Source organism: Leptonychotes weddellii, chromosome 14, assembly GCF_054177405.1.
Source record: "Leptonychotes weddellii isolate Sample4059 chromosome 14, ASM5417740v2, whole genome shotgun sequence".
In the NCBI taxonomy this organism is placed as follows: domain Eukaryota; kingdom Metazoa; phylum Chordata; class Mammalia; order Carnivora; family Phocidae; genus Leptonychotes; species Leptonychotes weddellii.
This window is the reverse complement of record NC_138382.1, coordinates 77298881-77311156: the sequence shown is the minus strand read 5'-3', so window position 1 is coordinate 77311156 and position 12276 is coordinate 77298881. Positions and strand designations below refer to the sequence as shown.

The window sequence follows — 12276 nt, the reverse complement described above, 5'->3', positions numbered from 1 at the left end:
AAGATTTTATTCATTCATTTGACAGAGAGAGAGAGCACAAGCAGGGGGAGCGGCAGGCAGAGGGAGAGGGAGAAGCAGGCTTCCCCACTGAGCAGGGAGCCTGTTGCGGGGCTCGATCCCAGCACCCCAGGATCATGACCTGAGCCGAAGGGAGACGCTCAACCTACTGAGCCACCCAGGCACCCCTAGCTGCATTTCTTTCTGGCTGGTAATATGTCTCTTTTTTCCTTCTCGAGTATGTTGGGAAATCACAGAATACTTCATTAGAAAGAAGAGGGATAGCTGGTGGGTCTGTGGTGCATCTCGTGATGCTTCCTCTGGTTCGGACTTGAGCTGAGTGAATCCAATTCGTCAGGTCCAAATCTTCAGCCTCAGATGGCCCCCTCAGGACTACGAGTAATCCGCATTCGGCTCCCAGAAACGTCTGCCGTGGAGCCTCCTGCATCTGCAGTTGGAGCTGGGAGCCAGCAAAGGGGCCTCCCAAGGGAAGCACCCGACTCTGGTCTTCAGAGGAAAGGGGAGGAAACCAGGGGCAATGCATCAGAAAAGCAGAGGACCCAGAGGGCAAGAGTTTTACGGCGTGAAGTTGCTAATTGTGCTTTAATAATAGTCAGGAGGGCAGAAGAGGCCAGTGTTCACACAGAGCAGGACAGCCCGCTCAGCGTCGGGCCGCGCTCTGCTGGGCCTCGCCAAGTTCCCTGGGCTGGCTGGCTGCGTTCTTTCCCTTTTTTTCATCTGTGACATCTGCTCGGTGCTTGTCCCTCCTGTGATACCGTACCCCTCACAGCTGTGCGGACCTCTAGCTCTGCGCTGCTGCATGGAGTGCCCTGAGCATACGGCCTTTTTGATGTGTGATAAAACAGAACCAAGCCACGGGGGTATGGCGAGTGAAGGCATCAGAATATCAATTAACCTGCTCAGAACAAAGCTGCGGCTCCAGAGTGGAATAGACATTTCACTGAAGTGTCAGGAAGATGGATAATGTATTCTAATTAGGGGTTGACTGATACCTCCACATCCAGCCACTCCTGGTAGTAGGACCCACGAACCTAACGAGTGTCCTATCATGGCACTGGCCAGGTGCTGTTTACTGATTTATGACTTCTTGCTTTGCCAGAATTTGCAGCCATTAACTTGCCCTCAACCAAAGCTGCCGTTTTCCCTTGAAAGTGCAGTCCATCCTGCAAATGGGTAGTTGCTCATAACCTCTATAAATGCCAGAGCTCTGGGAAGGAAGATCTTTTCCGAGCGCTAAGCCTGGTGCTTCCATCTTAAGGATGCCCCAGGCCCCTACGCTCCCTGCTGCGGAGGCCTCAGTCACTAGCCTTCCTTCCCAGGAGGACTGACTTGGGCCCATGTGGGGATGAGGGATCTCCATGGTTGCCTTTCCCACCAAGTGTGGGCTGCACTAATGGGGCGTGGGTGCTGCCCTAAGGGGTCCCTCAGGGACCTTAGTACCTGGGTGATCAGACCATCCCCTGGAGTCTGAAAGAGCAACTCTGGAGAGCCAGCAGCTTGGGATTCACTTCAGAGCCCCCCACCTTCTTTTAAAAATTTCACATCCACACCAGAGTGATGCCGGTGAGACCAGGCTAATTAGGGAGATGTTCCTCATTTTGCTGTACTTTTCCCGTGTAATTGGAAGGCCCGCTTTCTCCAGCAAGAAGTCGGTGAGAGCTGTTCCCCTGAATGGTTCTAAAAGCTTTGGACCACATCCTGATGTGAGCTCCAGTTTATGGATGAAATGATAATAACTGCTCCTTAATGCAATATTAAAAGCAGAGGTCTTTCTTGGTGCTGAGCGGAGACGGAGCTCCAGCCTTCTTTCGGCTTCAAAAAGGAACTCGAAACAATCCCCAGCCCTGGTGCCAGAAGCAATCAGTGGGCTCCCCGCCCCTCCCTCCAAATAAAGAAAAAATAAGGGGGTCTGAATGTAGCTAAAGTTCAGAAAATTTCGGTTTGGCTTCCAGAGCTGCGAGCGGGGAGTTCTCAGATGTGGTGCCTCCCGGGTCCCGTGGTGGTGTGCACATCTGTGGGTGTTTGCTCTGCTCAAGAGCGGCAGCCCAGCTCCAGGCTGGCTGTAACAAGGACTTGAGGGAGCAAAAGGCTGTTAAAAAAATTTTTTTTGCACTTTTGCTTCATTAGCTCTAGAAACCAGGGTTCCATCAGCTGCGTGTTTTCCTGCATAATTTAAGAAATTAATGAAAGCGTGCCTGATTTTTCTAACACTCTTTACTCTGTAAATTTGTTTAGTTTTTTTTCTTTTTAACTGTCAGTGGAGGCCTTTGGAACCTAAATATTTTAATATTGAAGAAATGCAGGCCCTTTTCTGGTTAGTTCCTTTTTAGGAACACACGGTGTTATGTAAATCAGGTGTTATGGGTTATAAATGACCTTGACTCTGAGTTCACCCCCACAGGTCCATCCTCTGAGCTTAAAGCAACTAAGTTCTCCTAATGACATGAGGGAGGGGTCTATGGCAGGTGGTGCCCTTCTGGGGGCCAGTGTCAGAAACCGCAGCTTCCAGAGTGGTCACCTAACCGCCTCGCTGCAGAGGGCAGACCTGAAGCTGTTTGCTGCTTTATTTCACTCTTGCAAAGCTCACTTTACCTAGTGGATCTGGACATCAAATCTGAACCATTAAAAAGTCTGTGTGTGTAACTCTAGACTCCTGGCCCTTGAAAGGACTTTAGAAATTGTTTAATGTGAACCTTGCTGAGGGACATAAAAAAATCTACTTAAACAAATGGGAAGGTAAGGCAGTGAGATTGTGAAAATGTCAATTCTTCATACATGTATCCATTTAATGTCATTCCAGAGTTCTAGTGGAATTTCTATTTTTGAACTTGCAAAATATTTTTGCTGCTTACTTGGAAGAACACATTTTTGAAAACAAGAAAAAAGAAGGAGGAACATATCCTATTAGATGTAACAAACATTATAAAACAACATTTTAAATGGTGTGAGGGGGCGTCTGGCTGGCTCAGTCAGCAGAGTGTGTGACTCATGATCTCAGGGTCATGGGTTTGAGCCCCACGTTGGGCGTAGAGTCTACTTAAAAAAATTTTTTTTAATGGCATGAAGGTGATTCTAGAGTCTACGGGCAGGAAGATGCCAGAGCCAACATGGTGTCAGCATTCAGACAGTGACAAAAATGACATTCAGAGGGGAAAAGATAGGCTGTTTCCTAGACGAGGTTGGGACATTTTGGTGAGCCAAAAGGAGACAAATTAGTTCACAGCCTCACGTCATTTTCAAAATAAAATGGGGCTCTATTAAATGTTTACATATAAAGAGCAAAATCCTAAGAGAACACAACTGAAATGCAAGTGGATATCTATCAGCCTTTGCAATGGGAAAGGCCTTTTTGCAGAGCCACACAATGCCAGATCCAAAGAGGAAACAGCACGAATCGATATGGCCCAAAACTTACGTGTTAAAACAGCCCCTACACAAAATTAGAAGGTCAAAGACAAACTGTAGAAAATGTTGGCAGCATTGTTTGCCTCAAAGGGTCTGTGGTAGCGTTTGCCAAAATGGGTTAATTCCTCTTATGTAAAGAACTTTTGTAAGTAAATAAAAGGACAAAACCCTAAGAGGAAACTTGACAGATGGTATGAATTGGCATTTTGGAAACAAAAAATTCAAATAACCAATAAACATGTGGAAAAAATATGGAGCCTCACTAATGATCAAAGAAATGTAAACTAAAGCAGCAATGGTATCCTCTACTTTGCTGGACAGATTTTCCTCCGAGATAATGCCAGACATTGACAAGGATACAGGGAAACAAGTGATCTGAGGTTGGACTCATAAACTGGCCGGGGCAGTTTTGTAGAGCGACATGGCAGAATGTATCAAAAGTCACAAAAGAAGATGCCAACTTTTAGAAATCTATTTTCAGGGGGCACCTGGGTGGCTCAGTTGATTAAGCGTCTGACTCTTGATTTCAGCTCAGGTTATGATTCAGGGTCATGAGACTGAGCCCCGCATCAGGCTCCATGCTCAGCGGGGAGTCTGCCTGGGATTCTCTCTCTCCCTCTCCCTCTGCCCCTCTCCCCTTCTAAAAAATTTAATTTAATTAAAAAATAGAAATCTATTTCTAGGATATTCTGTGTGCATCAAGATGTACTGACAGCGGTTTTTAAAATAATGGTGCAAAACAGGAATGAAACTAAATGAACAATGTGAGATTGGTTAACATTTGTCAGGTCAGTTCATGTGGTGCTTGGCAGCTATGAGCTTCCAGGAGGGGAGCATTTTGTCACATGGGAGAATGTTCCGGAAATGTTTTTGCTGTATGAAGAGTACAGACTACAAAGTAGTATGCACAGTGTGATTTGTTCCCCCCCAGGGGAAAGATACCAGTATGTGAAGGCTGGAAGGAGTTACAGCAAAGTGTTAGCTGTGGCTAGTCTGGGCTGGTGGTGTTATCAGTGACTTGCGCCCTCATTTCAGCTTTCCAGTATCTTCCACATAGTGTACATCAATCATGTGTTTCCTTCACAATTGGACTTAAATGATTAATAAAAATAAATATGCTAGACCAGTTCCCTCGCTGTACCCAGAAGGGGCTGAAGCCTGAGAGATTTCAGCCCTGGAACAAGTTGGCTACAGAACAGAAATTTGAACCCAGATCTCTTAAAAAAAAAAAAATTTATTTATTTACTTGAGAGAGAGAGAGTGAGCATGAGCAGGGGGAGCGGCAGGGCAGAGGGAGAAGCAGACCCAGGGAGCCCAACGCGGAACTCGATCCCAGGATCCGGGATCATGACCGGAGCCGAAGGCAGACGCTCAACCAACTGAGCCCCCCGGGCGCCCTGAGGCTTGTTCTTAAGAAAAGTGGGGTTTCATGTTGACTCAGGTGGTTCCTCCTCCCAGGATCCCCCATCCAAGAAGCTCTCTTTAGGAAATAATCCACAATGTGGAAAGAGCCATACGCGCAAAGCTGTTCATCACATGATTACGATCACGGGAGTTGCTGGCGGTTGAAATGTTCTGTCATGGGGTGTGGCTAGGCAACTATGGCGTGCTCACTGGGTGGGACGTTGTGTAGACCCTGAGAATTGTGGCAATGCAGAGGTGTGCTGATATGAGAAAGTGTTTTGGTAGCCATAATGTGTGATGGAAAAAATCAGGACATCAAATATCTATGTTGTGATTATAGTCATAAATGTAAGATTCAGAAGGAAATGTAATAGTAGAGAGTACTTGTTAAGCTGGGTGATGTGGCTATCAGAAACATTTACTTTCTTTTGTTTTAAAAAGTTCTAGTTTTTCTATAAAGCTATGTTATTCCTTTTATAATTCCAAAAAAATCTAAAAAGTAAAAATAGATGAGCACCTTTCCAAATTCTCTGCCTAGGGCTGGATTCTGGATGGCATCCCTGAAACTCGGGAGCAGGCCCTGATGATCCAGACCCTCGGGATCACCCCCAGACATGTCAGTGAGTAGCCTGCGAAGGGCCCTCCGGCCAGGGTTGCAGTCCCCACACCCCATGAGTGAGCACCCTGCTCTGTATCACCTGCTCCCAGCGCCCACCCTCAGCTCTGTACCATCCAAGACCCAGCAGGAACAAGGACAACATAGTTGAATTTTTCATAAAGCTAAAGGCATTTGGGGATTGCTCTTAGAAGAATGGGGTTTTGTTTGATCCTGGTGGTTCCTTGTTCCAGGAATCCCACATCTGAGAAACTTTAGGAAATAGTCCAAAATATGGCAAGAGCATTTCGCACAAAGACATTCCTCGGAGCGTTATTACAGTGAATGTTTGTGCAAGTGTGGGCTGCCCGCTGTCCTGAAACTGTATCTTCGTGGTTTGGTGCCGCGATCACTCTATGGGACTCTTGGGGGTGGAAGATGGTGGTTGTGTTAGTGTTATTCCACAGCAAGAGAGACATAAGCCGAGTTTTCAGCCCACGAGATTCAAATGTCTGGGACCTGCTGCCCAACATGCCTGGTGGTGCTGTCTTCCTTTTCTCTCCAGTTGTGCTGAGCGCTCCAGACACTGTCCTGATCGAGAGAAACTTGGGGAAGAGAATCGACCCTCAAACGAGAGGTATGCCATCTCCAGCCCCACCCCACTCCATGGAGTTTCAGAGACGATCGGTGATCCATGATCATCACCCACCGTTTACTGAGCCTTTTCCACTTGGGGTGCCCGCAGAGGGCCCCATGGGGGCCACAGAGGCTCAGATGCTGCAGGCTGGGCTGGGAGCAGGAAGTCACTTGGCAGGTGATAAACTCCAGCAGAGGAGGAGTTGGAGGTCCCTGGGGCTGAAGAAGGAGCCCTGGAGATGTTGAGCTGGTTGAGGTGGGTCTCAGCTCTCGAAGACCAGGCAGTTCAGCAGGGGCCCGGGGCCCTTGAACTCTGGCCTTAGGCTTTGGCAGCAGACAGCCCTGGGTTTATGGACCCCGGCCCTGCCCTTTCCATCTGTGTGATGTGGGATGAGTTGCCTAACATCGCCAAGACTCGTTTCCTTACCTGTACCTGGGGTGAGACCTACCTTGTGATCTGACTGCTGTGAAGACAAGCGTATGCAGGTGGCCCAGCAGAGTGAGCACTCAAAAGCCACAACTGTCCTTCCTGTTGTGCTGAGAATCCTCATCCTTTTGTTCTTTTTTTATTTTTTTATTTTTTTTTAAAGATTTTATTTATTTATTCACGAGAGATAGAGAGAGAGAGGCAGAGGCAGAGGGAGAAGCAGGCTCCCCGCAGAGCGGGGAGCCCGATGCGGGACTCAATCCCAGCACCCTGGGATCATGACCTGAGCTGAAGGCAGACGCTTAACCGACTGAGCCACCCAGGCGTCCCCTTTTGTTCTTTTTTTAAAGATTTATTTATTCGTTTTGGAAAGAGAGAGAGCACGAGCGGGCGGGGCAGAGGGAGAGAGAATCCCAAGCAGACTCTGCGCTGAGCACAGAGCCCGATGCAGGGCTCGATCCCACGACCCCGGGATGACGACCCTAGCCGAAACTAAGAGTCGGACACTCAACCAACAGCGCCACGCTGGCGCCCCCTCATCCTTTTGTTATTGTTAATAGAGACGTAAGAGCAGCTCCAGAGCCAAAGCACATCCTGCACAGCTTAGGGGGGATGAATACCCCTAGGACCCTCACAGGCTTTGGCCCCCAGATGGCTCACCTCTGGCCAGATGCAGCAGTGGCCTCGGAGCCCTCTGGGCAGGTGACTCTGACCACGTACCTTTCCCCCTTGCAGAGATTTATCACACCACCTTTGACTGGCCCTCTGAATCTGATATTCGGAACCGACTGATGGTGCCAGGGGGCATCTCGGAGCTGGAGACGGCACGGAAACTGCTGGAATATCACAGGAACATCATCAGGATCCTCCCCGCTTACCCCAAAATCCTGAAAGTCATCAATGCTGACCAGCCGTGTGTGGACGTCTTCTACCAGGGTAAACACAAACAGCAGTGGGTTCCCCATGCACCTCAACCCTCCGCATCCCAGTGTCAACCCCCAACACGACTCAGGGTCTTGAGTCCATTTAGGGCAGGGGTAAGCAGCCCCACACCCACCACTGCACTGTCGTTGGAACAATAACAAAGGTTCACGGAAAGTGGCTGGAGCAGGTGTGTGTGTGTGTGTGTGTAGGTAAAGGTTGAGCCCTGAGACTTTGGAGCCAGGGGCCCTGTATTCAAATCTCATCCCCACCACACATCAGCTGTGTGCTCTCCGGCAACTCTCTTACCTCTCTTGGCCTCAGTTTTGTCGTCCCTAAAATGGGAACAAAAATCATGTCTTCCTCATCGGCTTGGGTGAGGATTACACAGGAGTCTGCAAATCACGGATCCACAGCCGTGAGTCCAGCAGCTGGTACAGAGAAGAGCTCAGTAATGTCAGACATCATTGCTATTGGGACTCATCGTCCTGTCCAAAAAGGCCAGGGAAAGCTAGAATCATTCTATCCCAGAGCAGCTGAATTGTAGTTTATAATAGTCTCCACATCCAAGTATCCCCTTCTATGCAGTCCGGGTAAATGACACAATAAAAATGCCGGCGCAGTTGTCTAAGACACTGGACCATTGACAACGGCCCTTTTTGGTATATTCTCTCAAATCTCTTTAAGAAAAGTTTTGTTTTGGTGGGGAGGTGCTTCTGAGCTCCCTGGCCTGGCTGTTCCCTGGGCCCCCACCTGCTGTGGACTTCCACTGAGATCCCAGGGACGGCACAGCCTCACTCCCCGAGGGTGTCAGTCAACCCGTGGGGGGATGTCTAGAAAATACCACTAAAACAACCAGGCTGTGGATACCAGACCGTTTTCCAGTGGTTTTACATCTCGGAAGGGTCTTTAGTAGCAAGCACTGCGCTCTGAAGATAAACAACCACCACATTTATCTTATGGCATGATTCTGAATTTACACATTAATTACTTCCAAATTACTTAATTAAATTTAAAAGTTCATATGATCGTTCATAAAGAATTCATGCCTGGAATTGTAAATAAAAATGTGAGTGTCTGCATATTAATTATTATTAATTAATAATGCAGACAGATAAATTGAAAATTGGAATGCAAAATTCTCTCTGTGTTGTTTTTTTAATCTCTCTGCAGTGCATCCAGCGACCACATATTTTTAAAAAGAATAATTAGATGTTGAGACTATCTGGGGGATCATTACTTCTAATTAACTTAGTTATTTACTGTAAATTAAGCATCATTTGTAAGCAGGCTGCTTTGCCCGTAGTGTTTGTGCATTTCGGGTGTGCCGGATCATGGCAGTTCTGGTGGGCTGGAATGGCTTCCTCCAGCTTATTCTCGGGGGCAGAAAATGTTACCTAGGCAGCGGGTTTGGGAGAGTCCCCCCAGCCCTGCCAGTTCTCTGCAAAATGGGGCAAGAATAATACATCTCTCGTGGGAATGTTGCACCAATGGAATGAGATGGCGCCCACAGAGTATTTAGCTTAGCAGTTAACACAAGCTGGTGTGTATGATGTTATGATGATGATGATTAATATCACAACCTTTAAGACAGTCGATTAACTTACCTGTGCCCTTAGTTCTAAAGACGAGGGGAATTGTGGTTATCTATAATGATCCTTCCAATTAAATATCCTACAAAGATTCGAGAGGTCAAAATCCATACAGAGAACATCCTAGGGCTTCTCGCTTCCTGTTTGCCCCCACTCCCACCCCGGGGACATTTGTGGTTGTTACAACTCAGAAGTGTGCTCCTGGCACCTGGTGGATGTGCCCCAAATGTCACAGGTGCGAGGTTGGCAAACCCCGCAGCCCCTGTCCCTTGTTTTAGGGGGGCCAGTTCCCTGAAGGCGGCATGGTGGCTCAGCCCCTTGCCAGGGCGGATCCCATCTGAGAGCAGGACAACCATCAGAGGACCGTGCATGGCTGACCTTGCGCAGGATGGTCTGGGTCCGTGGCAGGAGGCGAGGCTGGGAAGGGAGACCCTGTTTTGATGTGGGCGGCTGGGGAGCTGGCACCAGCCCTCGGCCTCAGCAGGTGCCAAGCAGCTGCCCCATAACTGCCTCCTCAGCTGCTCAGGTCAGGGTGACCTGTTGGATGTTCTGTAGCTTTTGGCATCCAGCCCCCCCCCCCCCGCCATGGTGCAGCCACCTCTGTGTTGGGGACGCTGGCCCCATGTGTCCCTTCTTCTTTGTTCATCAAATGCCGGGACACGCCATGGGCCAGGCGTGCGGCTGCATCTGCCCACTCCCGGGACCTATTTGATCACTGCCTCTTTGGAGACTCCTGACAAAGTTGGGGTCACTGGAGCGCAGCTGAAATTATTCTCTACCAATTCCCGGGTCCTTCAGGAGTCCCCGTGCGTGAGGCCCCTGCAAGGCCTGATGCATTTATCAAAGTCTGCATCTGACACTGGGAGACCGGCCTGGTCCTGGGCTTCAGGCTAGAGGCGCAGCCCGGATTCAGTTTGGAAACATCCCAACCCAACAGTGTGCGTCCTTTGTCCTGGGACCAGCCACCCGACAGCACACCCCGCCCCCCTTCAACCAGGAGGGACATGCAGGGTGGACGGTGCTCCAAGGGTGGCTTCTGGGGATCCACGGCCCCGTCCGCCTTTGTGCCCAGGCCTGAATCAGAAATCCTCCCCCTTCCCTGCGGCCCCGCCCCGTGGCTGCTCGCTGCCCCACAGAGGGTTTCCACCTGTAAGTGAGAGTAATCATCACTGCCATTAGAAGAGCCTGAGCACAGGTGCTGTAAGCTGCTTTCCCTTTCTTTAGGACCTGAGTTTACTATCCTCACATCCTCTCTTTCCAGCTCTGACCTATGTCCAAACCAACCATCGATCTAATGCCCCGTTCACCCCACGGGTGCTGCTTTGTGGGCCCGTGGGCAGTGGGAAAAGTCTGCAGGCGGCCCTCCTGGCCCAGAAATACGGCCTCGTCAACGGTGAGTGCCCCGGCTGCGCCCTGTTTCCAGAACCTTCCCCAGCCCCCCTGCCCTCCCAAGCTTTCCAGCCTTAGGAGGGGTTGAGGAGATCAGTCTCACTTCTCTTCTTGCTCTCTGCTGTCAACAACATTCAGGTAGTCCATCTTTGCAGGGAGCAGCTTTGTTCCTCACAAAGAACATGGCCATAAAAACATTAACCACTAAAAACGTGTTCGCAGCCCAAAAAGCCAGCACATTTTCCAGTCTTCATTTGTTCTAGCCTTTGGAGCAGTGGTGGTTCTGCACCAGGGGCTCGTCCTCCAGCCCCCACGGCCTCCCTGCAAAGCCACAGTTCTTGTATAATCCAGAGCTGCTGTTGATTTCTTTTCTCCGGTCCTGTTTGGCTACCCGCCCCACCCCCCCACCCCAGGTCAGCGTGCTTGTAGGCAAACAATTTCTGAACCAGACGAGGACTCCTGGCTCGTACAGTTTCAATAAATATTTTATCAGGAGGAGAGAAAATATTGAAATCAGTTCTCCAGGCCTGTCCCAAGGTGGTCCCAGGCGGGCAGGGATGCCAGTCTGCCTTCCGGAGGATAGGAGGGGAAAGGAGGAAGAAGCAAGAACCACCCTCGCCACCAACACCACTTCCAGGAAATGCTGCACAAGCCCAAGTCACCTCTAGTTACGAAGAAAAAAAGAGTCCTGCGCCCCAAATATAAAAACATGCATATACATGCCTCCAAATTCTGCAGATACACCGTATAAATACATGTGTATGCAAACAGACACGAATATATATGTGCCACCCCGGGAGGATCAAGTTTTCAATAAAGACACTTTTCAAGTGGGTCTCCTCCAGTATAAAATCCCGAAGCCACTGACAGGAGTCAGTAACAAAAATCGTACCCATAACGTGAAGCTAGGGAACTGAGTATTCTGATGAGTAATGAAAAACAGTGTTAGTCCTATTAGTAGTCTTGTGAAAACACTAAATAGTCATACTCTGGTTCGATTAGCATGGAAAAGCACTCTGGACACCTCAGGATGAAAAATGCTTTTGCTTGCATGGATTTTTTTTTTTTTTTAATTTAAACTGAATTGTTCAGGTAATTCCTTCTTTGGGTTCCACCTCTTGACGTATTATAAGGCTGAATCTGCAGCTGTGGTCGTGGCTCCTGGGTAAGAGTGAGCACCTGCCTGCTTGCCCCTGCACCCACGTGCATATGTAGGGACTGTGGCGCCAAGGGCGGGAATGGCGGAGGGCACCTCTAAAAGCCTCAACCCGCAACACAATACCTTAATACAGCACGCAGCCTTATTTCAGTGACCGTCACTGTGCCGTATGGTGTTTATGCAGACAGTCATTCAAGAAAAACATTTTTCACTTTACATTGTTTTCCACGTACCAATCACGAAAAATGAAATTATAGGCCTAGATTTCTCCCAAAAATGACAACAGGAAAGCTCATCACGGTTTCTGCTTTGTAGCTAAAGAGCCATTTGGGGGCTTTTTTCGGTAATTGAGCTAACTCAGAAAGTTCACATTTCTCGAAGGCATTCTTGGTAAGTACAAGACATCACGAGAATTCAGTAAACCCATCTGAGGGAGCTCCAGTTGGCAGAGGCACTGTCCACGGAGGGTTCTCTGCAGAGGCCTCTGTGCGCCCAGGGCTCCTGGAGCTGCCTGCTCCCCCGTGGCCACCCCCAGCTCAGCTTCTGTCTCCCCATGTGACAGGAAAACAGCTCTGAACAAGCAAGCAACCCAACGTTTACGCCACAAGGTTGATTGGAAGACTTGGGTTTACAACTGGTGAGAATATGAAAAGGCACAACTTTTTGGAAGACAGAGGCACTGTTGGTGTGAACCCCGCAAATCCTGGGGTCCAGTGACTTCACTCTGTGG

General features: G+C 49.0%; 1 protein-coding gene across 5 annotated transcripts in view; it reads left to right on the top strand.

The window, feature by feature from the left end:
• Positions 1-12276, top strand: part of AK8 (adenylate kinase 8) — a 112418-nt gene that overhangs the window by 32526 nt on the left and 67616 nt on the right. For 4 of the 5 annotated variants that reach the window (XM_081803863.1, XM_081803864.1, XM_081803866.1 and 1 more), the window contains 4 exons: positions 5366-5447; positions 5988-6059; positions 7221-7421; positions 10260-10391. In XM_081803863.1, the coding sequence (XP_081659989.1) occupies positions 5366-5447; positions 5988-6059; positions 7221-7421; positions 10260-10391 (487 nt within the window). The remainder of the gene's footprint in view (positions 1-5365; positions 5448-5987; positions 6060-7220; positions 7422-10259; positions 10392-12276) is intronic. The other variant, XM_081803865.1, reaches the window with a different exon arrangement.